At 51.8% G+C, this 24,473-nt stretch overlaps 10 protein-coding genes across 10 annotated transcripts; all 10 read left to right on the top strand.

The window, feature by feature from the left end:
• Nucleotides 1-268: 268 nt before the first annotated feature.
• ABB37_00415 (hypothetical protein) lies at nt 269-2,982 on the top strand (the record flags this gene model as incomplete). Its single annotated transcript, XM_015796597.1, has 1 exon — nt 269-2,982. The coding sequence occupies exon 1, from the start codon at nt 502-504 to the stop codon at nt 2,980-2,982; it is 2,481 nt and encodes an 826-aa protein (XP_015664605.1). The 5' UTR covers nt 269-501.
• Nucleotides 2,983-3,915: 933 nt separating this feature from the next.
• ABB37_00416 (putative vesicle-associated membrane protein) lies at nt 3,916-4,703 on the top strand (the record flags this gene model as incomplete). The annotated part of the gene is made up of 1 exon (XM_015796598.1): nt 3,916-4,703. Exon 1 carries the CDS (start codon nt 4,086-4,088, stop codon nt 4,701-4,703), a length of 618 nt encoding a protein of 205 aa, XP_015664606.1. The 5' UTR covers nt 3,916-4,085.
• Nucleotides 4,704-5,514: 811 nt separating this feature from the next.
• ABB37_00417 (hypothetical protein) lies at nt 5,515-6,586 on the top strand (the record flags this gene model as incomplete). The annotated part of the gene is made up of 1 exon (XM_015796599.1): nt 5,515-6,586. Exon 1 carries the CDS (start codon nt 5,588-5,590, stop codon nt 6,584-6,586), a length of 999 nt encoding a protein of 332 aa, XP_015664607.1. The 5' UTR covers nt 5,515-5,587.
• A 400-nt stretch (nt 6,587-6,986) lies between these two features.
• Nucleotides 6,987-9,139, top strand: ABB37_00418 (hypothetical protein; the record flags this gene model as incomplete). The annotated part of the gene is made up of 1 exon (XM_015796600.1): nt 6,987-9,139. The coding sequence occupies exon 1, from the start codon at nt 7,604-7,606 to the stop codon at nt 9,137-9,139; it is 1,536 nt and encodes a 511-aa protein (XP_015664608.1). The 5' UTR covers nt 6,987-7,603.
• A 703-nt stretch (nt 9,140-9,842) lies between these two features.
• On the top strand, nt 9,843-10,250 carry ABB37_00419 (hypothetical protein; the record flags this gene model as incomplete). The annotated part of the gene is made up of 1 exon (XM_015796601.1): nt 9,843-10,250. The coding sequence occupies one exon, from the start codon at nt 9,843-9,845 to the stop codon at nt 10,248-10,250; it is 408 nt and encodes a 135-aa protein (XP_015664609.1).
• A 1,649-nt stretch (nt 10,251-11,899) lies between these two features.
• Nucleotides 11,900-13,345, top strand: ABB37_00420 (putative Protein kinase domain; the record flags this gene model as incomplete). Its single annotated transcript, XM_015796602.1, has 1 exon — nt 11,900-13,345. One exon carries the CDS (start codon nt 11,900-11,902, stop codon nt 13,343-13,345), a length of 1,446 nt encoding a protein of 481 aa, XP_015664610.1.
• Nucleotides 13,346-14,823: 1,478 nt separating this feature from the next.
• Nucleotides 14,824-16,683, top strand: ABB37_00421 (putative mitochondrial hypothetical protein; the record flags this gene model as incomplete). The annotated part of the gene is made up of 1 exon (XM_015796603.1): nt 14,824-16,683. The coding sequence occupies exon 1, from the start codon at nt 15,028-15,030 to the stop codon at nt 16,681-16,683; it is 1,656 nt and encodes a 551-aa protein (XP_015664611.1). The 5' UTR covers nt 14,824-15,027.
• A 721-nt stretch (nt 16,684-17,404) lies between these two features.
• ABB37_00422 (putative mitochondrial short-chain dehydrogenase) lies at nt 17,405-18,859 on the top strand (the record flags this gene model as incomplete). The annotated part of the gene is made up of 1 exon (XM_015796604.1): nt 17,405-18,859. Exon 1 carries the CDS (start codon nt 17,531-17,533, stop codon nt 18,857-18,859), a length of 1,329 nt encoding a protein of 442 aa, XP_015664612.1. The 5' UTR covers nt 17,405-17,530.
• A 783-nt stretch (nt 18,860-19,642) lies between these two features.
• Nucleotides 19,643-21,297, top strand: ABB37_00423 (adenine aminohydrolase (AAH); the record flags this gene model as incomplete). Its single annotated transcript, XM_015796605.1, has 1 exon — nt 19,643-21,297. The coding sequence occupies exon 1, from the start codon at nt 20,131-20,133 to the stop codon at nt 21,295-21,297; it is 1,167 nt and encodes a 388-aa protein (XP_015664613.1). The 5' UTR covers nt 19,643-20,130.
• Nucleotides 21,298-22,599: 1,302 nt separating this feature from the next.
• Nucleotides 22,600-24,220, top strand: ABB37_00424 (hypothetical protein; the record flags this gene model as incomplete). Its single annotated transcript, XM_015796606.1, has 1 exon — nt 22,600-24,220. Exon 1 carries the CDS (start codon nt 22,748-22,750, stop codon nt 24,218-24,220), a length of 1,473 nt encoding a protein of 490 aa, XP_015664614.1. The 5' UTR covers nt 22,600-22,747.
• Between the last annotated feature and the right edge of the window lie 253 nt (nt 24,221-24,473).

Here is a 24,473-nt window from a genome sequence, read left to right on the forward strand (position 1 = left end):
AAATGAGAGGGAGCACAACAACACGCAAGCAGTAAAAGGCGACGTTTATCGCGGCAACTATGAAGAGGACGGAATTATGCTGAACGTGCCGGATACTTCTCTGATTGTTTGATTGTTTTTAACTGATTCAACTTCTCCATCACAGCGACTTGGGTGACTGTAGTTGCTCCTCGCTTCACGTGTTTAGTAAACAAAAAAACTCTCTCTCCTATTTTTCACTCTTCTCTTTTCCTTTATCAACACTCACTCCAACGCCGCTGCATCCGCTAGAAATCAACGTGCGAGAAATACAAAAACTCGTGATTAGTTCTGTCTCTTTACCTTCATGTGTTGTTACGTGACCGTTGTTACTTGTGCTCCGTTTTTGCGCTGCGCCAACGCTGCTCTCCGTGGAAACCCGAAAGTGAAGCGTCTTGCTTCCAAGTGTTGACGAGTTATTTTGACTTCCATCTACGTTCCGTCAAGCAATAACAACACAACAAAAAACACTTCCTTTCTGAAATGTCGCACAACGAAAGTGCAGCATCGGCCCTTCCGCAAAGCGGTGTGAAGAAGCTCCGCTTTGATGACGCGGCGACGGAGACACCTTCGGCTTCTGATGGCGGTGTCACGAGCGGGCGATCTGCCCGAAAGAGCTCTCCCACCATTAGTTCTGTATCCCCCTTCGCTTCCTCCCTGCGCCGCCCATCTGAGGCACCGAGCAGCCACAGCGACGCGCACGTGCAGCTGAACCCGAACCCGGAAGTGATCCAGCACGACGGCAGCGTCACGACGCTAGCTGCTTCCATCGCTCACGCTGATGCCCACCCACTTCCCGCCGTGGAGGAGCCCGCGGGAGAGGTAGCGAACTTCCTTGCCGACGTCGGGGCTGGCTTGAGCGTCAACAATGGCGCCAGCTCCAACAGCATCAGCGCCGCCTCCGGGCCAACTGTGTCGGGTGGCTCCTTCAACGTGTCCTCCACCGCGGTTGGGGGCGGCAACGGGAGCTGGACCGCCGACAGCACCGCTCGCTCCGCCACGCCAGACGCGAGCGTGCGCTTTCGCACACTGCTGCTGCAGCTTTCCGCTCTCATCCTCGAGCACCGCCCTAAAGACCCGGAACAGTACATTGTTGACCACCTCAACGCCTGTTTGCTCTCCGCCAGCGTCATCAGCCGTGCTCCACTAAACGAGTTGGACGCGGGACAGAAGTCGAAAGCCGGAGGCGACGCCTCGCTCGCAGAGGGCCACGCTAGCCGCGGTGCGGAGTTGTCCCTGCAAGGCCCTCCCTCTACTGCGGAGACGGCCGCCGCCTTCCAGCCTTTTGGTGACACGGTGGTGGAGCGGCTGGCCAGCAACGTGCTGTCGACCAAGGTTGGCCATTCCGTCCTCTTGAGTGTGGCGGAGCTGCTCATCAGCACGCAACCAGACGATCCGGAAGATTTCTTGTGGTCGCGCTTGGAGGCGCGCAGCTTCGGAGAGGAGGCGTCGCACAACATCACGATGAACGCGGATGGCTTCCCTGTGGTGCGGCCGGAAGACCCCGCCCAGCTGGCGCTGCTCAAGGATATCCCCGCGTCTTCGCCTGGGTACGTCATTGCGGTCAATTTGCTTCCGGTGCTCTTCGCCAAGAAGCCTGCCGATCCGATCAGCTACCTCTTTTACCACGTAGCCAACCGTGCCCGCTCGAGCGCAGTGCCATCCGCCCACTCCTCCACCCGCCACCTGCGCGTGAATGCCGACGAGGAAGACGACTTTGAGGTGGAAAGCTGCACCTCGCGCGAGTTCGGCGAAGACAGCTACTCCGGTGCCGAGGACGTCGTCGAAACCGGCAGCGTAAGCGAGTCCGCCAACCAACTCCCTCTCCAGCGCAAGGGCTCCCTCGGCAGCTTATTTGATGCGGCAGCGGCGGCTTCCGGCACGATCGCTGTGGCCGGGCAGTCATTGCGCCGCTCCACGGGTGACCGCGGCCTCGGCGGGCGGCACCGGCAGTCACACGGCAGGACAAACTCGCGCGGCAGCAGCGTACGTCGCAGCACCGCGCCCACCGCGGGCTCGTCTCGCGCCTTGAAAGACTCCTCTAACCCCCCGTCGGTGCCTGACGAGCTCTCCGCACTCTTCAGCAGCGCCACGAAACGAGTCAGCATCGCCCAGCAGGAGGTGCAGCTGCCGTCGCCGTCTCACTTCTCGTACGACAGCAGCGCCCTCCCGGGCAACAACGCGGCCAGCAACGGTACCGGAGGTGCCTCGATCACCAACAGCGGAGCAGCGGCACCGACCCGCTCAAGCCGCGATACCGGCGCTACCGCCGAGCCACAGGTCTGCGTGGGAACGCAGTACCCTCCCGCGTCAGCCCCTGCGCATCCGGCGAATGGCACGCTGCGGAAGGTGGAAGCCGAAGAGCACGCGCGCATTCGGCAGGAGTTTGATCTTTTGCGCCTGCGAGAGGAATTGCGCCTGGAGAGACTGCAGTACGAGGTGCGCACGCTGACCCGAGAATGTGAGTACCGCACGCGGATGGCGATGCTCAACAAGACGGACCGCATGGCGGACCGCGCCGCCGCTGCCTCCCGGGAAGCTCTGGAAGAGGCGCACACCTATCGCGGGTTTTTGTGTGCGCAGATTGACCAGCTGGACGGCGAGCAGCAGCGGCAGCTCCGCACCGTTTCACAGCACATTGGCCGGATGGCGTTCCCTGTGCAGGTGGCTGCCTCCGCGCTTCCGTCGCCTTCGTTTTCCACGTTGCTCGGCGAGGACGCCGCTTTCCGACAGGCGGAGCAGCAGCACGTCTGTGGATCCACTTCGACGTACAGCGTCCCGAGTGAGCTGGACATCCTTAAGAAACAAGTGGAACTGCTAACGATGGAGCAGGCCCGAGCGAAACACCACGACTGCGTCTCGGCAGCATTCAACCCCTACGCATCCACGCAGCAGAACAGATACCGTCCAGCTGCAATACCCGGTGCGCAAACAAGCGCCCGACCACCGTACTCGGTGCAGTGAAGAGGGCAGCCAGATACTGTTTGAAAGGCCTTTTTTTTTGTGACTGAAGCGCAGTCTCATGCCGATTCATTGGCATTTTGCATACGAATTGCAGCGGCACCTTGAGCACGCTCATGTTCTTTACCACTGCTTCCGCAATAGGCACGTGTACGTTTTCTTGAAGGTTTTTGTAGTGAAATTTCCTCAGTAATCTGTTGCGCGGGCGTTTGGTTGGCAATTGCCTTGTGCTGCAACGGATGTGGCCGCTGTATCTTGTCGAAAGCTTTTCATCTTCTCAAACCTGCAAAGTAATCGCTTTCCTTGCGCGACGCTTGCTTGCTTCTGTTCTCTTATTTTTTTCTTTCTTGTTTCTCGTAGTAGCTGTTTTGTTGTCAGGTTTGTCTTCTCTTGTACTCTCTCTTCCCTCTCTCTCTCACTGATTTACGACCCTTTGTTTGTGCAACGGTAAATATTGTTTTACACGTACGCTCGAGTAAGCATATATGCGTTTCTTTTCTTGTTGTTTTACGTTGATCTTTGTTGTTGGTTGGCCGGTTTGGTGGTTGTCGCGCACGCGCTGCGGTTCTGGCGGAAAACGCAGCGCAAAACCCCTTTTTCCTCGCTTTCCTTTTTCTTTTGTTTTCCCCCGTTCACCCGCGATTTATGGATAGCATTGAAAACGAACACATGGTATTATACTCAATGGCAAAAAATACATTAATAATAATAGCGACGTTCAGAATGATAAGCTCTCTGTGTGTGCAAAACTGTGCCACTGCGATCGTTGCCGCGCCCGCTTCGTTTTTTGTTTTGCTTTCGCTGGACTCCACAGGCGTCAACGGAGGTCGAAGACTCATGAAAGCAACGCCAACCCTTCATGTGAATTGTCCTTGCATCCCTGGCTTTCCTGGTTCCGCTTCGTTTCTCTTCTGTTTTACACGTGCCCTCTTTCGCAGGTGTACCACTTTTCTTTTTTTGTTTGTTTGTTTTTTGCTGTCTGTATCTCGCTTTCTCTATCACGATATAAGAGGGGGGGAAAAGGCAGCATTCGGACATCCCATCATTTCATTACTCTGGTTGCGCGGTGAACGTTCATCTCTCCATCACGCGATACCATCATCGCCATGAAGCTTTACGGACTCTTGATCCTGAAGCCGTTTCCGCAAGGTGTCGAGAAGGACCCCGTCATCTGCTCTAGTGCTATCGATGTCAGCTCCTTCGGTTTCTTCCAGCGCAGCTCCGCCCGTGAGTTTATCATCTTTCTGTCCCGCACTGTCGCGAAGCGCGTTGCACTTGGGGCAAAGACACAAATCACAGAAAACGGTAACGTCGTGTACGCCTACTCAACGCTGGACGGCCTTGTCGCGATTGCGGTGAGTGACATCGAGTACAACGCTCGCGTAGCCTTCACCCTTCTAACGGAGTTGGTGCCGCAGTTCCAGCAAACATTCCGTGGGAAGTATGACTCGGTCGAGGGCAAGGCAGACGAGTTCTTACCGTGGCCCCGGCTGAACGAAACTCTTATTAAATACCAAAAACCCGAGGAGGTCGACAAGATTCTGCGCATCAAGCGCGACATCGAGGACACGAAGGTCATCATGTACAACGCAATCGATCAGATTATCGAGCGTGGACAGAAGATCGACGATCTTGTAGCGCAGAGTGAGGATTTAGGTATGGCGAGCAAAACATTTTATTCGCAAGCGAAGCAGACGAATTCGGGTTGCTGCTCCGTCATGTAGATCTCAAAGTCTCTCTTCTCTTTTCTTATGTTTGCCCAACAAACAAAGAAAAAAGAAACTTCAGTGGACGTACATGGAAGGTCGAGAAAGCAAAGGAATCTGTCTTTCTTTCCATCTACAACCCTTATAATTTGCCCGATATCAATGAGGAATGTTGACAGAGTGAAATGCAACGTCGTTCCACTTGCGTCGCGCGTGGCGGCTGCGTTGACTTCGCACACACATTTAAGACATGTTTCTCCCGGTTGGTCTTGCAACGGTTACGCCTCCGTCGGCACCTGCTTGCGTTCTTTCTTTCTTTTGCTTTTTGATACTTTCAGTGGACGTGCGTATGTATGCGTACAACGCTACTGTTGTTGAAGTTTATATAGTCATTTACCAAGCTGTTTGGTTGTGCTTTCGGGAAGAACTGTTCTTTTCGGACGCGTATTTTCACTTCTTATAAACAATTCTTTGTCCTCTTTTTTTTTATCAACGCAGCAACGAGCAAAAAAAAAAATGATATCAATAGCACGTCTTGGCAACGATGGAAATCGTGGTGCCCTGGGTGATCAACCAGCATTGGGTTTCACATGGAGAACGAGCTGTTTGAACGCAAAATGTATGTTGTTGCAACTTAACAATCTTGAAGCACAGCCTTGCAACTTTGGTTTTAACTGAAGTATTGATGTGGCTTCGGGCTGCTTCCCCTCCCAAGCTGTCTACGCGCTTCAAACGCCCATGTCTCACTTGACGGCTTTCGCGTCTTCTCTTGTCTCTTCTGGTTTATGGCCCTCATGCGCACAAACACCAATAAAAAACACCATCATGAAGCCTACCTCGCGGCAATAGAAAGGAGAAAGGAACACTTTTCCTTGGAAAAACAAAAGGACTTTTGTTCTCGCATGGCAGGTCGGTGTGATCCGCATGACGCGGCGAATTGGGGTGACGACAGCCCTAACAACTCGATCCTCTCCGGGGATGAGGAGGATGAATTTAATGAGGAGGACTGTGAAGAAAACGATGAAGGTGAAGAAGAGGAGGACGATGGGTCGACCTCGTATGAAAGTGGTGGTGGTTCAGTCCAGCAGAGCCAGCGAACGGATCCCGGTGATGGCAGTCGCAATGGCAGCGTCCAAGAAGCAGAAAGGGAAGAAGAAAATGACGATGGATTTGATGCCGAAGAGGAGAGAGGGGACTACGATGAAGAAGAGGAGACAGAGGGGGGAGACTCAGAGAGCGCTGGCAGCGTTAGTGGAGAGGAAGATGAACCACAAACGGACGCGAATAACTTCAACGCCAACCTCGCTGCTGCCTTCAGTTTTGGCTCCGCAGCAGCATCTTCGGCCTTCTCACAACCCCCTGCACTCACATCAACAGCCAAGGTGTTTGGGAACGTCGATCGAGCACCCCCTCCTGTTCCATTCGCGAACACGTCAGCAGTGCCATCTGCGTTTGCTCAGACGAGCCTGTGGCCCTCTGCAACCACCCATGGCAGCAGCTCCAGCGTGCCAGCGCAGAGTACCACCCCTTCATCGTTCGCTGCTGCAGCTCCTACGCCCTCCGCTGCGTCGCCGTCTCCCGTTCTAATTGACAGCGGCTGTGCTGAAAGCCACGCGGCCCCAGCCAAGAATGTAGAAGGGAGGAATCCTGTGCATCACCGCCGCGAGCAGACAACTTCCCCGACTCCTGCACATGCATCCGTGCCGTCGCAGGGGAAGTCTGCTGCAGCCATGTCTCTGCAGTTTGTGGATTTCAAGCGGTCTTTTGGTCAAAATTTGCGCCGCACCCGTTCGGCAGCGGAGGAGGCGTCAGAGGTGAAAGCGTCACTCGCGCGCTACGAACTCGTGGTGCCTACGGACAAGTTTGACGCCCAGATTGAAAAGGCTCTGTACAGCTGCTAAGCTTTTTCCTGTTGTTGTTGTTGCTCTACTTGGTTCACCGTCGCTCGCGTTTTCTTTACGTTTCACCTTGTGAACGGCCGTAATACTCCGCTCGCAAATTTGGCGGTCCTTTCCCCTTTGGCGGGGGCGCTGTACTCTTAAGCACAAAAATGCATCTGGTTCCTCTTTCTGTTTGCGTGCCGTACGTCTTCATCACAAACTCCTTTGCAACTGCAGTGCACAACCATTCCCGCTGGTAGAGAAATACACGACTCCGCCTACAGAAGAAAAAGAAGCGCATCAAATGCTTTTTTGTGTGTCTCTTGTTGCATCTCCGTGAGACCTCGTATGTTTCCTCCTTTCCGTTTTTCTTTTCTTTTCCTTCTTTTTTGTTTTTGTTTCGCTTTGCTTGACTAACCAAAGCGCATCAGCCCCTCGAAAACCAAGCACAAAAGAAACAACGAGATAGACGACGACGTCGCGGCGTGTGCGTTCCGCACCCCACCCAGTTCCAATACAGACCTCATCTTTTCCAGCACTCATCAACGTAGATTTTTTCTGTTTTTTTTTCCCCTGCTTCTGATACATATAATTGCTGGGTATATATATATATATATATATATATATATGTTTGTTTTTTTACGATCATTACTTTTTCTTTTGTTTGCCCTCGTTTTTACTAACGGTATTGTTGATCTCTTTATCCAATTTCGTGGTCTAGCTGTGCACAGTACAGGCAAATCATATTTTTCCTTCTCGCTCTCACGTTGTTTTCTGCGTTGCCGTTGCTGTTCTCTTCACTGGGGTGGACGGTCACCATCTATCTCGCAACCATATATGTATGCCGACATCAAGGGAAAGAAGTAGGAAACTGGCAGCTGCAGCTCCTCTCAGGACACTTTCGCAGGTGTTGTTGTCGTGTGCAACTTTATTGTTTCGTTTTTTGCCGTATTTCCCTTGTGCTGTCAAGCGTTGCTATTGGTTGAGTTCCTTCGTTTTCTGCTTGACAGCATCGCCGCGAGCCCAACATCTACGATAATGCCTACGGCGACTCCGTTTTTGCCGCCGTTGTCGCCTCGCTTCAACGGCATGGCGGCGCAGCCCGTCGACGATATCAAGCTACAATTTGCTATGGAAGAAGTTCGAAAGCGTTTTTCCACCGTCAGTACGTCGGAGATGCTCGAGGTGCTGCATCTTCTCCTCACCGACAAACGGATCCTGCAGTGCGAGGAGGCGAGCAACAGCGCGCGGCTGGACGGGAAAGCGCCGCAAGACGGAAATGCGGAGCTAAATGGAGTTCCTGAGCAGCACCGCAAAACCCCAAGGACGCTGGCCCAGCTGCAATCTAGCGCGAACTCGTCCGTCACGGCAAGTGAGTTGAGTCCGCGCGACTGGGGCTCCATGGTGCTGGAGAACAGCGAGGGGACGCTACACGGCTCGCTCCTGGTGTCGCGCTTAAATCGCGAGTGGAAGAGCACCATTACGCTCCTCCTCGACAACGCGCGGCAGTTCCGCCAACCGGACAACGAGAACCACACGGTGGCACAGCTGGTGCAGGCGTCGATCACGGAGTGGTTTATCCGCACCGGTGGGGCAGCATCCCATCCTCCAGAATTGCCGACCGACGTCCGCCGCGGCCGACCGGACGCGGAGGTGTGGCTGAGTACCATGGCCAAGGTTCGCCGCCTCGCGGAAGACGCCTGCTACCAAAAATACGAGCTACAATACACCCAGCTGCAAAAGGAGGCAGAAAACGACAACGAGGACGGCACCAGTGCGGCGGTGCACACACCGTACGACGACGACAGCGCCATGTCACCGCCGTCTGGTATGGCGCGACGCTCCACGCACCGCAGCACCACCGCAGCAGGGAACGTCGGCATTCCGCCGTTTTCGCTGGTGATTCAGTGCAGTGGACCGCCGAAGCGGGTGGCGGCGACTACGCCTGACGTCGCAGATGCGAAGGTGGACGGGCAGACGAACGCGGAAGAGGAAGTGGAGGCGAACGGAAGCACCACGTGTCTTGTGATTGGCTGTGAGTGGTTTCAGTGGGTTTTTCTAGTCCAGTGTCCGGTGGCGTGCCAGAGCGAGCCGTACCCGGTGCTCGGCGACAGCAGCACGGCGGCTGAGGCGACAGCGGCTCGACTGGCGCAGCGGCGGTGGCGGCGGCGACACTGCACGGTGCAACTGCTCTACCCGTCCGAGGCTGGCTTCTCAGCGTCACCTGACAGCGCGTCTGACCTGCGCTCTGCCGACGCCGAGTATGAGCTAAGCGAACCGCAGGTTGTGCTGTCGTCTCTGTTGGGCGTGGCGATGCGGGTTTGGTGTCAGAGCCAGCCGCACCTCGTGGCGGAGGTCTTTCAGCTGGAGGAGGACACCTATCCGCAGCATCTCTACGATGGAACATCGTTTTGGTCCATGTGGCCCATCCGCGACCTCAACACGTGGCAGCAGTGCGAAAGCGCCAGTTCAAGCGACTCCATGCCGATCCCGCTGCTGCCAGGAGAGTGCTTCGCCCACGACTCGGATCTCGACGAAGACGACGAGGATGAGGGCAGTGAGCACGCGGATTGAAGCAAGACAAACCCACTTATCCGTGCACTCGAAAGGTTTCTTCAATGCACAAGTTCGATTTTCATACTTCTGTACCTTCTTCATTCCTGCAGGTCATTCGCTCCACCATAAAGAAAAAAGGTTAATTCTGTTGCAGATCCACAATGCTGATCGCTTTGGGACTCTCTGCGCCGCTTCCGAGGACAGCAAAAAAAAGGCTTGTTTGATGCAACGCTTCTTACCACCTGGCATACTTGAGAACGGTCAGAAAACCTCGATCTCGCTTCTCCTCATGGACTAATGTCGGACCCTCCTCCCTCTTTTCTTTGCGGCTCCGTTCATCCTGTTCGACTTCGACCACTTATCACTCGCAAGAGGTTGGCGGGTGCCTTCGCCACGACACTGTGTGTGCTTTGCCGCTATCAAGGATAAAACCAAAGGAAGAGGGAGAAGAAGAATGTAAGCTGACAAGCACTCGTGGTTCGTACGGTGGACGCTGTGCACACTCGCAGGCCCACATTGGCTCCGCAACACTGTCGCTCATTTTATTCGCTGGTGTTGCTTCGTTACAATTCACTGTGGCTTTAAGAAGCCGACCGCCTTCCCCCGGAGGACGCGGCCGAGCTTCGGGTCAAATCAGACTCAATGGAAAACACACACGGGTTTATCACAGGAAAGACACCGGCAGCGCAGTGCTCATTCAACGAGAGTCACTATCGCGGGCATGTCAGCGCGCGACCGAAGGCGACAACCGGGCCGGCAGCGAAGAGCTCAGCCGGAATGTGTACAGCGGGTCGAGGTACCCAAACAAAGAAAAAAAACACACCGTCCCGGCATACAAGCGCAGGAGGGACAAGCATACCCTCCTTCCATCGGAGAGGTGTCCGGTGTGCCAGCAACCAGCCTTCGTGAGGGGCGCTGGAGGGGCTTAAAGAGAAGAAAAGCGAAGAGATGTGATGCCCGGAGAAAAGAAAACGGAAAACAAAACCCAAAGCGGCGCATGCACGGTCGCGGCCTGAACGATATGTTCCAAGCGAAAGCGGGGTGCAGCCAAGGAAATGGGGCACCCGCAGCTCCGCATGCCGGCGGCAAAAAACAGACGGTAAAAACAAGAAACCTCACCGCTGGATAGAAAACAAACAATAGAACGTAATCATTAACAATAGTGAAAATAGCGTCTTTGTGTGTAGTAATGAACAGAAATAGAGGAGCGGCATGCTCGCCATGGCAGGGGTGCAGGACCCCAAGAAGCACTGGAGATGCTCGCGGTACAGCGAAAAACAGGTTGTAAAATAGCTTGCTGAAGACAGATACGGTTAACGAAAACGAAGATAGAAAACGCAAAGATAGAATAGAAAAGACGGCGAAAACAATGTCAAGTAAAGGAAAACACTGCGCCAGAGGCTGCAGAAAGTACAGGAAAAAGAAAGGCGAAGAACAAAATAATCGTAAATGAAAAGGAATGAAAACAGAAAGAGAGTTGAAACGAAGGGTTGGGTGGGTGGGCTTTTAAAACTTTGACGGCTGCGGAATGCTTTTGGCGGGAAGGGCGAATGCTTCAGCAATCACGATACATGAGAGAAGAGATCGTGAGAATCAAAAGAGAAGCAAGAGAAGAAGTAAGAAGAGCAGTCACAATTGATCTTGAGCACGTGTCGGGGCGTTCCGACAGGATGGCAGAGGTGTTGTTTCGCGTGTTACAATTGGAACACATCGCGAAAGTGCATCCTGAAACAACCGGTGCTGTGCCAAACGCGCCCCGTGGGCTTCGGCTCTGCACACAAAACCCCCTCCGGACTTTTGGGGGTACGGGTTCGGTCCCTGGCCGCGGGGCTGGCGGCGTGTGGAAAGGTGGGGGGGGGGGCCGGCGGCCCAAAGGAATGGGAGGAACGCGGGGCCGAAAACGCAAAAAGACCACGCAACACAATTGAACGCGCCAGACCCCAGGCCGAAGCCGCAGCAGAGGGGAACGGCACCGGCTGCTGCAAAACCCATTTCCAAAGTACAAATCTACTGCGGAGTCGTCGGTTTTTACGGCTCGAAGACAAGGTGAGAAGAAGTTGACGTCGTTTTGCTACTCAAACGTTCAATGCGTTCAACTCGTCGTCGGCAAGCTTTTGTTTTTCGATTTATTCGCCGCACCCGTGTTCCGATTGCTTGCGCACGCCACAAAAGAGACCTTTTTGGACAAACTCATTCCCGTTGTTTCTTTTGCACCACTAAACAAAATGATAATAGTAATAAAACGAAGGGATCCTCAACGCTTCGCCTCTAATTCAGTAACATCATAACCACTTTTTTTTTTCTCGTTGTTCAAACGTGAGGCCGTGAAAAACAAAACACTATTTTGACGTTCAGTTACTCCACGATGTGCACTGCCGACATTGTATCTATCGACGAGCACGGCTTTTCGGGTTAGAACGGCACGTTTTCACCCGCCAAACCGCAGGTTGCTTGTGGATCCACAGTAACTTTTTCTCACAACTTCACCTCCTCATCTATTCCTCCTCCAGGATCGCAATTCTATTTGTTGCTATCCTCGCTGTTGGGTTGGTCTAAACTACCTTTTTGTTTTCTTGAAAGGTGTCGCTGCAAAAAGGAAGAACCGTAGTTGCAGTTTATGCTGGCCTTGGACTTTTTTGACACAAAGCTACCTAACTGCCGGAGATTCACATCCTTTAATTGAAATTAAGCATTCAGTGTGCATTATATTACCAACTGTTTTTCTTGTTTCTCTAAATTGGCTGTATCATATGGATACAGAAGGTAGGATTTCCACATATGGAGTCACCGTTTTCCGATTGGATGGATGTGGTCTCCGCCTACTCGGGAGATTCAAACCAGCTGTCCCCGCAGAGTTGCACTAGCAGATCTATCTTCGTAAGTGGCACTAGCATGGTGTTGAAACCGTCGGATGTGAGTCAGATGACGGGAGACGAGCGCCGCGTGTTTGAGTTCCCAGGACTAGACCAATCTTTTGATCGTTCGCGGAAAAACACAAGGAGATATCTGGATTCAGCTGATCTCTCTAGCGGGCCAAGACTTTCGCTCTCTCCATCTTGCTCACAGGGCCGGAAGCGCTCTGCGGCCTCAGATATCGAGACACAAAGCAGCCTAGGAAGATCTCCCCACAAACATACGACCTACTACAAAGAGTACTCGCAAAGCTTCTGCACGTGGGAAGTCTCTCAGAGTTTGCAGCTTCCTTCGGTCGTAGAGACATCACAGGTGGTGGTGCGCCAGAATGAGCTCTGTAAAACAATCAACGACTATCTCGTTCTTGGACTTCTTGGCAAAGGCTCTTACGGCAAAGTTAAGCTCGTCGAATCCATCACCACGGGCCAGAAGCTTGCCATGAAAATTCTTCCGGCTCCTAAAACAAAAGCAAGCGAAAAGCGCCGTACAGCAATTCAGCGTGAAATTGCTGTTATGAAGCGTCTCAAGCACCCTAACATGGTGCGCCTTCATGAAGTTCTGGGCAACACGAAGTCTGGCAAGCTTTATCTTGTCCTTCAATACATAAGTGGTGGGACTATAGCGAAGAAGCTGACCGGTACTTCGATTCAGCCCATCGAAGAAGAGACGCTCAAATTGCAGGCGCGACAGCTGGTAAACGTTCTCAAGTACTTGCAAATTAATGGCGTTGTCCATCGCGACATCAAACCTGATAACATTCTTGTCGACGAAAATGGAAACGCGTTTCTTTCCGACTTTGGAGTAAGCGCTGTCTGCACTGATGAAGTCGTTTCTGGGGTTGAAGGTACACCCGCTTTCATGGCTCCGGAGGTGTGTCGCGGTGATGATGAAGTGACGGGTCATTTGGTCGATGTTTGGGCTCTGGGAGCTTCACTCTTTCAGCTCATGTACGGCGTCCTTCCTTTCATAGCATCGAACATGATGGATCTGGCGCGACAGATTGTAGGCGAGCCGCTCATTTTCCCTGATGAGGACTCCACGCGCTGGCAGCCGTTTGTCGACGAATTTGGGTTACCCGAAGTGGCTGCGTCTACCGATTTCAAGGAAGTCATGCGAGGGATGCTTGAGAAGGATCCTGCGAAACGATGGGGTGTGCGGAGGATATTGAACTCCAACTGGCTTGCCGATTCAGAAAAGCAAACACCGAGTGAGGGCTCCTTTCGATCAACGGATGAGGTTTCAATTCAGTTGGATGTGAATTTTTCAGATCTTGAGGACGCAATTGTTCCAGCTGAGATCATGTACATCTGATTTTTTTTCTCCCTCCTTTAAAAGTTTAGTGTTCGTGAAACAAACTTGTTCAAACTGGGCTTCTTTGTATAACCACTGCTCGATACTCTTTTTCGTTCCTGCGACGCATGGCAAAAATATATATTTCTCCTTTTTGTGTTTTTTTTTTTGCTTTCTTTTTCTGGGTTATCTTTTATTTTTGTTCCTGTTCTTGGAAAAATATATAAGAAACAATTTGGTAAAGAAGATGGTAAATACTGCCGCCTTCTTTCATTCTCATTGTAGAGAAAGATGTCATCTAGCTTTCTCCTTTTGGGGGGAAACAAAGTTTGTTTCCCTATTATCTTTCGTTCTTTTTCTGCTCTTTTGTGTGGTGCTAAATGGTGACCACATCATCCGGAGACACCTGGGTCGTAACAGAACATGGATCTATGCAGTACTAGGTCCCCGTGAATGTCGAATCAGTTGCTTGAAAAAGGCAGCCATTGGCAGCACAATAATTGGGAACTCGAAAGCAGAAGCTGACTAATTGCAATGTATGGAGCGCTTTCAGTATTGATCCGTGGTTTCCCTTTGCTTCTAAGGTTTTTTCCCTTTATCTTTCAGCTGCATTACTTGTTTCCCCAGGACGGTATTTGCTCCCTTTTTTCAGAGCAGGTCAATACGCGGTCCAGTATTTTTTCCTCCACAGTGTTCTTTTTTGTTGTTATTGTTGTTGTTTGTTTCACAAGCAAGTGGTTTTTTTTTTGGTTGTTTATTATCACTGCTCTTAAGTTCAGCGACTCTCAAACACCGAAAGGACAAAGGAACAAAACACCAGAATGCGAAATGGAGAAGTAATACTCTTTCTACTATAATCGAACAAGCAGAGAAAACTTGCCTACTAGGATTTCCGTTCGATTTGTTCCTGAGTGTGTGTTTTTGCGTCTGTGTGAGGTGTAGAACAGCTCTTCCGTTTTCTTTTTCTGTGGTATTTTGTGTTTGTTCTTTAAGAAAAAGAGAACCGAACCCAAACTTCAAAGTGCTATTGAGGCTTCGTTCTCCTTTTTTAGAAGTCTTTCATTTTTCCTTGGAATCTTGTTTCTTTTCCATTTTATGTTTTGTTACAAACTCGTCTCTCATTTACCTTGTTCATTTCGAGTACCAACAATATGCACAGCATTACGCTTTTTCTGCGGTTTCTTCTTTTTCCATACTTGCTTTTCTTGTTTGGAGTGTATCATGAGAAAAAGCTTCTTTATTGCATTCGTAAGATTTCCGCCGCTGAAACGTTCAGATGTTCAGATGTTTTGCGTAATCGTCCCGGCTGGCGTTGAAACAAAAAAAAAATGAACCTTTATATTTGCGCTTCTGCCGTATGGCATTTGGGGAGCGTCGTTGTCTGAAGTTGTGTAAATGATTCCAAAAGGCATAATTACTCGTCTTTTTTTTTCCCTCTCCGCACCCTTATGCTCTTAACGGCATCTCTCTCTCTCTCTCTCTCACTCTCATGTCTGTGAAGTTGTCTGTTGTTCTCACAACCTGATTTACCTCTTTATTTGCTCAGCCCTTGAGATCTATACGTAAATAGCAAAGATTATTGAATTTTGATCGTTACAGGTTTGGTGGCTCCGTTTTGTTTCATTACTACCGCTGAACCATTCCTGCATGCTTCTTTTTCTTTCCAACTTCTAAAGCGCAAAGCGGTTTTTACACAGAAATACATGTCATTGCGACGTGAATCTATAAGAGCGTATCGCGATCTCTACAGTGCGGCTGCGCGGGCTGCTCAAGATTGCGGTTTGTACAACGGTCCTGGCCTTCTACAGTACGTATCGCAGCGATACGGTAAGGAGGCAGATTTGCACCGTCGTCAACTGTCTCAGACGCTACGAAGACTTGAGCGCCAATGCAAGTCACAACCTCAAAAGCAGAAGCAAAATGTTTCTCTTGAGGTCACTAGGCCGAAGATTCTCAGTCAATACCAACGGTACATCTCATCAGAAATCGACCGGAGCCGAGCACTGACCCAAGCTCTCATTTTAGCACCAGACAATGCTGCTCTCACTTCGGTTCTGCAGGCGCTCTCTTCTGGAGTGGGAAACACAGCGTATCAGCAGGCACTCGAAGCTAGTTTTCTCTCGTTTCTAGAATTTGTGGAAAAACAGGCCTCACGCGATGAGGTGGCTGATGACGCGACGAGTGAACGTCAAAACCGCATCATGCTACAAGCACTGCTTCCTTTCGCAGAACGGCTCTTACTTGTCCACCGCACAGCCATAGGAGAGCAAAACAGGGCGAGCTCCTTGCCCTACCTCACACCGTGGCAAGTAACCGAAGCGATTGTCGGAAATCGTGGCGGAGTTTCCGCGGTGCATCTTCGCGTTGGTAGAGACCACATTGTGGTTGAGATAGATGAGACATACAACAAGCAGGTGGTATACATTTGTTGCACACGCCGTGAAGGTGGCGACTCGGGGAGTTACGAATGGGACCAGGAGGTGGAGCGCGTTGAAATCAGCGAGAGTGAAGAGGTGCAGAAGACGCTTTTCCACAGCGCGTTTTTGTTTGCAGCAAGCCGCATGTGCGATACGCTTCTCCACGAATCTCCGTTGCACCCCACACGAACCACCGTGGTTGTCGGGCACGCTGTTGGGGGCGCCGTGGGGCTCATTTTGTCTCTCTTGCTTGCGCAGCGAGGGTTTGAGGTGGCGAACACCGTTTCCCTTGGTGCCCCGAAGGCGTTACAGGGCACTTTGGAAAGGTACATTACCGCCGTCAATCCAGTTCGTCTAGTGCTGGCTGGAGATCCACTCGTCGAACTCCCGGTCACCGGAGCAGAGGGCGCGCCTTTTGTCCATGTTGGTGAAATTCTGCTCCTCTCTCCGCCCGGCGTCACTGCTGAAGGAGCACCAACAATGCCAAAAGAAACACCTTCTTCATCTTCCAAGCTGTCAGGAGCGCGTCGCGTTGATGAGGACGCGGCGCCGTCCTCCTCCTCCTCCTCGCAGAATAACGATTTTGCAGCGGAGGCGTTGAACACGATGTTGATGGATGAGGCTAATTTGGACAACCGTTCCTCGCTGCTTTCAGCAGAGAAGGCGCCTGGAAGCTCGGCGGAGGTGGGTCGAGTGGATGACGATTCAGATGAAGGAGACAGCGCAGAGATGCGAAATGTCGCGGAAGAGCGGTACCGGAAGCAGTTTCTAGTGGAAGATTATGTTCACCACATGCGGAACCCGCTAGTGGAGTTGACGTACGCGGAGGGTGATGAGGTGTGGGACGAAGGTGACTACGAGGCGACGAAGCGATCAAAGCAGACGGAGCCGATTGTTACGGCAGAAGAGCACCGCGTACGTGACCTGCGAGGACCCCTGTGACCAGATCAAAGGTTGTGCGCTAAGCGACGATGAGCGATACCACCAAAAATGAAAAAAAAAAGACACATGAAAACCTTTAAGTCTCTCGTCTTCCTCCTCTGATTAGAATCGTGAAAAGAGCACCCGTTGAATAATAGTGGTTGGCTCTCGTTTGTTCTTTTGCTCTGCTAATCTCGAGCGCGCGCATGACGTTTCAAAAAAAAAAAAAACCCTTTCACAGAACGTCACGTCTATGGACAGAGATTGTTTTGCTTTGCTTTTCACATACACCAGCGAGGAGTCATTTATTTTCTGTAGATGACTATTTTAATAATTAAAAAGTCTTTTTGTAACACGGCTTCTCGATTTGTTAAGGTCGAAAATGCACCTCACTGGCGGCAGTTTTAAGAAGCGTGCGACTTCATGCCCAAGCACTTCCAGTTCCGAAGTGTGACAGCGCTTTCAAAGAACTTTTTTTCGTCTGATGGGAGATTGTTTCTTTGTTTTAGTTCTCAACTCAGAGACTGCTTTACGGATCACACACAACACGCTACACAGCTTCTGTCTCCCGGTATTCACATTTGGTGAGACCACTTCCTTTAAATCACCGTTACCTCTGTTTTTCCTCTCCGGCTCTCCTTCGCTTCTAAATTGTACGCTCCGGTGCACGATTGGCGGAAACGTGTTGCTTCATTATTGTTGCGGGACATTTTGATACACACTCGCAAAAAACAACATCAACAGAATAAATATATCTGTTCAACTTCAAGACATAACAATTTTTTTTTTTTTTAACTGCAAATCACATAGCTATTACTTAGCACGGATTTAATTCATACAAAAAAACAACAACGGGGTAGCGGGTAAAATGAGGTTTTGCTACAAGAGTGAGACGGGCGCCGCCGTCCTCAGCATATGTGCCCTCGTCAGTTGCTTTTTAGTCCCCAAACGCTACATTCCTGTTGTCATCCCGTTGTGGGCGGCTGCAGGACGCTTTGTCGCTAGAGGTGCAATCAATCATGCGCGTCCGGTGAACGATGCCGACCCTGCGGAGAGGCAGGCGAAGGCGCGCTTTGTGATGTCGCGCGACATGCCGCTGGAGAAGCGTCCTGTGGCCATCGTGACAGGGACGAACAGCGGCATCGGATACTGGACGGCTGTGGGCCTTGCGGCGGAGGGCTACGAAGTCATCGTGACGTGCCGCTCAGCAGCGCTGTCGGTGGAGACGGCCGAAAAAGTACGCGCTGAGGCGGAGAAGGAGCGCCGCGCTCACCCGCAGAAGTACGCGCACTCTCCCGAGAAGGTGCTTGTGCAAGCGAAGATGCCGGTGGAGTGCGACAACTTCGACAGCGTGCGTGCGTTTGTGGCTTGGGTCTTGATGGCGTACGCGTCGCGCAACGTTCAGGTGCTCGTGAACAACGCTGGCGTGATGCGCACCGACATCGCGTTCTCCAGTTTCCACCCGAATTTGGAGCTTCACACCGCCGTGAATTTCCTTGGTCCTCTGCTGCTGACGGAGCTGCTGCTGCCGCTGCTGGAGAAGAACGGAGGCCGTGTGGTGTACGTGTCGAGTGAAGCGCACCGCTTCCCACAGGGTCTTTTGGACACTGACCGGTTTGGCACGTGGAAGTCTGTAAACAGCTATCCTACCTGCACCGGACTGGCCGGGGGCAAGCTGCTAATGGCTCTGCTGCAGTTAAACCAAAGCGCGGAGAAGTCTTCCGGCCCTTTCCATACCACAACGTTCGGTGTGTCTCTTTGCCGCTACGGCGCGAGCAAACTGCTCAACTCCTACCACGCACACGTGATCGCGCGACGCTACGCGGTCGGTGGCTCGAAGTCCGGTGCTCTTGGTGTGAATGCCTGCTCTCTGCATCCTGGGTGTGTCGCGACCAGAATCTCCCGCAGTATATTAGGCTCCTTTGTAAGTGCCGTGTTTGCCTGGGGTTCGCTTTTGTTTTTGAAGACGTGCTGGGAGGGCGCACAGACCACGCTGCATTGCGCGATGTGTCCGCACGAGGAGCTGGAGTTGGTTGATCCGTCCGGCGCGAAGGCAACGGCCAGTCCTGACGCTGTGAGCCCCTACTTCGTGGAATGCGCTGACAAAACTTGCGGCATGCTGCTCGCGTACGGCTGGGACCTGAAGGAAGCAGAGACCATCGTGGATTGGGGCAAGCAGCAGGTCGGCCTGCTGTAACTTCCGCCGAGGGCGGAAGGGAAACGTGTGGCCACGGCACGCTCCACTGCCGAGTTGTTTTGTGGGGTTGTAATGGTCATTCTTCAGCACGCTTGCTAACGTACGAACTGAAAAGGGGTGTTGAGAGCGTTGTGAGGTTCCTCAGCCCGCCTCCCTCCCTTCAGTCTGGTATGTTTCCTTTTTTTTTCCAGGATTTTCTGTGATGCGAATAGTGTGCGTAACGAGGCTTCACTGTGTCATCGGTTCGCATGACTGCGAGCATTCGGTTTATCGAAGATCTTCCTTATCCCGCATCATCAGTGCCGCACTTCGTTATAGCGTGGAAAAAATTGCACAGCAGACAACTTCGTTTCTCTCTCTGCCCACCGTATCGATGTTGTATTTAATGCAATTCAGGTCGGAAATAATATATATATATATATATGGAAGGACAGAAGGTAGTTTCTGCCTGTCTTATTATCACTCTTCATTTCTTCTTTGTGTCATCGATACAGAATTCAAAATCAGCGTGCCTCAAGTCTTCGTTCACTGTTTTTACGTACATCGGCAAGTGGTGCGAAGAGTTTAAGCGCTTTTCTGTGTTGCCGCAGCAGAACAGGAAAAAGGGCAAAACATACACATACGATTTGCGCACGATTGATGCCTTTATGATTGCTATCGGTTTATAGAGTTGTCGTTAGGCGCATTTTTTTTTTTACGCTTCTGAGAGTTACACAATGTATCACACCAACCCTTGTCTTTACTGTCGGCTCTCTCACCCGTATTCTCCTAATCCTCCCTTCAAGATATACGTTTTTCACTTCGGAATTCGTTCTCTTCCTCTTCTTTTTTCACTGCTTGCACCATCACAGAAAAGCTGAGTTCAAGTGCGAGTAAATATATTCGACTAATTAATTAATTGAAGTGTTTCCGCCAGCAAAGAACCCCGCCAACAGCAAAACAGTGGCAAAAGCGTCTTCCTCTGTTGCAGGTACCCGCGTTCCTTGCTTGAAATTTTTTTGTTTGTGTGTGTGTGTGTGTTTGCGAAGTTCTTTTCTCACTAATTGTACTCTTTTCTTTTTTCCTTTCTGTGATCCTACGTTATTTGTTGGCTTGCGGTGTTTTCTGCGCATCGCACCCGTTAATACGCCTCCCTTTTCCCCACGCTGTTTGATAGCAGCGATCAAAAAAAAAAAACGAAGAACTGTAACGTTTAAAGTGAAGTCCTTGACTTCCCGCCCTCTTTTTTTTTTCTACTCTCCCAGTCCTCTAGAACGGATTCCAAACGCATCATGTCGAATCCGGCGTTAATCGAGCACCTCATCGAGGCTCTACCCAAGGCTGAACTGCATCTTCACATTGAGGGTACTTTAAGCCCTGAGCTACTGTTCGCACTCGCGAAAAAGAATGGGGTCGAGCTGCCGTACAAGACGCTCGAAGACGTACGCGCCGCGTACAACTTCCCTGATCTGCAGTCTTTCCTCAACCTCTACTACCGAGGCATGTCTGTTTTGATCACCGAAGATGACTTCGCCGAGCTCGCCTACGCCTATACGCGCATGATGCACGAAAATCGTGTCTGCCACGCGGAGCCCTTCTTCGATCCTCAAGGCCACGTCGGGCGCGGGGTGACCTTTCGTGTGGTGTACGATGGCCTCCAGAAAGGCTTCAAGCGCGGCGCCGCAGAGTTCGGCATAAGCGTCTCTCTCATTTTCAGCTTCCTGCGGCACCTTTCTGAGGAGGAGTGCTTCGCCTTTGTGCGCGATGATACGCACCCCGACAATGGGCAATACATTCGCGAGCTTTTTGCTGCAAAGGCGTTCATCGCGGTCGGCCTTGACTCCTCCGAGTTGGGCAACCCGCCCGAGAAGTTTGAGCGGCTCTTCCGCTACTGCCGCGAGGAGCTGCACGTGCCGTTTCTCGTGGCGCACGCCGGCGAGGAGGGCCCGCCGTCGTTTATGTACAACGCCCTGGATGTGCTGACGGTCGACCGCATCGACCACGGCGTCGCAGCGCGCCTTGACGGCGAGCTGTGCAAAAGGCTGCGGCACCAAAACGTGCCACTGACGGTGTGCCCGACCTCTAACGTGGCGTTGTGCGTCTTCGACGACCGCGCCGCGTGCGGGGCTGCCGTGATGGATCTGGCGCTGACGGAGAAGCTGTGTGTGACGATCAACTCCGACGACCCGGCGTACTTAGGCGGTGATGTGCGGGAGAGCTACCGCATTCTCGCCGAGACCGGCCGCCTGACGCCGGAGGTGCTGAAGCAGTTGGTGTTGAATTCGTTCTACGGCAGCTTCCTCTCTGCCGCCCAGAAGCAGGTGTACGGGGAGCGGGTGGAGGAGGTATACAAGGATGTGTGCTGTCACGCGTTGCTGTACCGAAACGTGCGCCCAAAGATTCCCTTGATGGAGGAGGAGGAAGAAGAGAGGAAGAAAGCGGCGAAAAGGCTTCAGTGAGGTGGATGCAGAAGATAATACAGAAGTATTTCTATACAACGAAAATGCGACATCGTTTATGAGCCGAAAGCGAGCTGACGTAGCTGCTGACTGCCTCGCCTTTTCTAAATAGCTTTTGAAATTTTTCTTCTTCATAACCGTACTTTTCCTCTTCTCCCGTTTTCCTCACATGTTTTTGCCCACGATGTCTCATTTTGTCGTTTTTGTTGTCGTTCGTAGGTTTCGGCGACTGCTCAAAGCCATTTATGCTCCATTTGCTCTCGTGAGGTGACTCGTAATACCTCGAATTATGCGTTAAGGGCCTTTTCCTCCTCCTTCCCCCCTCCCCTCCTCTTTGCACCCCAAAGACGTCTTACCTTTGGTTTTATCTCGCCTTTTCATATTACATACTCTACGGGTTGCTTTATAAAAGTACATGGACTCTCTTTTTGTATTTGTTCCCAGCGGTGTCTTGATTTTAACCATTAAAAGAACTAATTCGTTAAAAGATGTTCCCCATCTCTTTCTCTTTTCAGCATTTTTTTCGTGTGGTGTGTTGAGCTTGCCCATGAGCGTTCACATGTGAGTATGTGAGTATGCGCTTGTGAAGTGGCAGTTTGTATGGTTTGAATGCAAAGCGCAACTCTTGCGGTACACCGGAATGACGGCTCGCCCTTCGGTGCCTACGCAGCTTTATGTGTCCCTTTTTTTTCTGTTGTTGTTTCTACTGATTTTTGGAAAAAAGAAATCAACACTGAGGTTTTTGCTTTGATGCAGCATTCGTCTATCTTTATACTGAAACACTTTCTTTCTTTGTGGCTCTCAGACACACTGGATTCAACTTTTTATTATCATTAAAGAGGTTCTCCACTTGTCTTTCTGCAAGCCGTGACAGCAGAGAATAATTCATGAAGCGCAAACACGAGACATTGACTTATGGCGTTGGCCTCTGAAAGAAGAAGCTCTCTCTTCCCTTGCTTTCTTGTATTCTGCGTTTCCTTTTCGGGTTTCTACATCGCTTCATCGAAATCTACTGGAGAGAGATTCAATAAAGACAGAAGAAGAAGAAAAAAAGAAATACCCCCGCTCTCTTATCGAATTCTAATTCAGTCTCTTCGACCTGTTGCGCCTTTTCTGTTTCTGTAGAGAGCACTTGAAACGGTGTCTCCCCTTGGTGGTTTCTGTGCCGTATCTCTTGCATCTCTCCTGCCCCCCTCTTCACTTTCTATGTGAAAATAACCGTACAACGCTCGCATCAACGGATATTCGTTACCTCTTCTTTTTACCCCCGACTACTTACACCACATTCCTTTTTCCCTCTGAAGCTTATCACTTGAGTCACCTGCGAAAGAAGAGAAAAAAACTGCAACGTGGTGGTGCTGAATTTCTCTTTTTTTCCGTTGTTGGACAGAAATTGTGACACTTCGAAGTTTCAAAAAGCCTTTTGTTGTTGTTGTTGAGCGCTGCCATAATGATTCACTTGTACGCCTCGGAGACTGCCGCCGCCGCCTCTCTTGCGCTCTTCGTCATCCTTTTCGGCCTTCTTTGGGTCTTTCGCGTGGGCTGGTTGCGAGAGGCGAACGCAGTCGACGTGCTTGTGCTCATTCTGAGCTGCGCCTTTGGCTGCCGTGTGACGGCGAAGGGGAAAACGTGCCAATGGCCGAAGAATGTCGATTTCACTGGGCGCGTGGCGCTCGTGGTGGGCGCGAGTTCCGGCGTCGGCTTCAGCACAGCAGAGCAGCTGGCCGAGCACGGGTGGACCGTCATTCTCGCCGCCCGCAACACGGAGCGCTTGATGTACGCGAAGAAGTGCATTGAGCGACACGTGCAGCGGCGCGGCTCCAATGGGGTTGTAAAGGTGCTTGGCACGGTGGATCTGCGCTCCGACGCGTCGATTCGCGCCTATGTCCAGAATCTGACCGCGGTGAAGGACAAGCTGTCGGTGGGTCTGCTGGTCATGGCCGCGGGTGCGCTGCACCGACACTTAACGTTTGTGGGCGAGGCGGCGGACCTCAAAGCGGGTGCTGCCTCCATCTCATCGTCGCCTCCGGAGTGGCGCAGTCTGGAGTGCACTGTGGCCTCGAACGCTGTCGGGCCTTTTCTGTTTACGCAGCTGATGCTTCCACTGCTGGACGAGACGGCGGAGAACTCTTCGGTGACATCGCGCATCGTGAACGTCGCCTCCAGCTGCCACACTTTTCTGGGGCCGGGCCGACCGTCCACCTTCGACCCCATTTCGATGCTTCACGGGCTGGACAAGCGCGGGGCTGAGGTAATTGCCGGCCGTCGCGACCCCGCTGCGGCGGAGGGCGGTGGCGGTACGCAAGACAAGGTAAGCGATTTGTACTACGCCAAGGACTTCAGCTTTGCTAACTTTGTGGGGTATTACGGACTTTCGAAACTGTGTGTCATGTGGAATACTCGCCTGCTGGCCCACCAGGTGGCGTTGATGCGCTTTTCGAAAGAGACAGGTCTCATCACGCCAAAGATGCGCAAGTCGGAAGAAGACAAGGAGAAGGCGTCGCGATCGGCGACCACTACGGCAAGGACTACCGGCAATAACACCGCATTAACCCCGCAGGAAAACGGACGGCATAACCAGCTAAAGATTTTTGTGGCATGCACGCATCCCGGCATCAGCGCCACGTACCTCTATCGCGAGCTGTTTTCCCCTCGGGTGCTGGACTTTGTACTCTACTACCCTTCGCTGGTGATTTTCAAGACGTGGTTCGAGTCGGCGCAGTCGACGCTGAAGGCGGCGGTGGAGGACACGGACATGGTGCAAGGCGGTTACTACCTCTGCGGCGGGGAGTATGGGCCGGAGAGCGGGGTGAACTGCGTGTCCGCCCACGCGCAAAATCCGACGCACCTGCAAGCCTATCGAGAGTGGCTGATGGGCAAAGTGGCACCTTCCATGAAGACCACGGAAAAGAAGGAGGAGTAGGTAGTCCGTTTTATCGCTTTTCTCTTCTTTTTTTCTTTTGTGAAGCCTGAGCGAGGAATGATTGGATGTATGGATGGTAATGAGAAGTGAATATTATCAGTGATCTTTGTTTCTACCTATTTTCCTTTTCCCTCTTTCCCAACGACAGCCTTCAGCAGTCATTATTCTCTTTTCTTTCTTTTCCCACCCGCTCAACCCCATTCCGCCCCCCTTTGGAGGCGGATTTGTAAGAGAAAGCTACAACTTCGTTAGT

The sequence above is a fragment of the Leptomonas pyrrhocoris genome (assembly GCF_001293395.1).
Source record: "Leptomonas pyrrhocoris isolate H10 chromosome Unknown, whole genome shotgun sequence".
NCBI lineage: Eukaryota > Euglenozoa > Kinetoplastea > Trypanosomatida > Trypanosomatidae > Leptomonas > Leptomonas pyrrhocoris.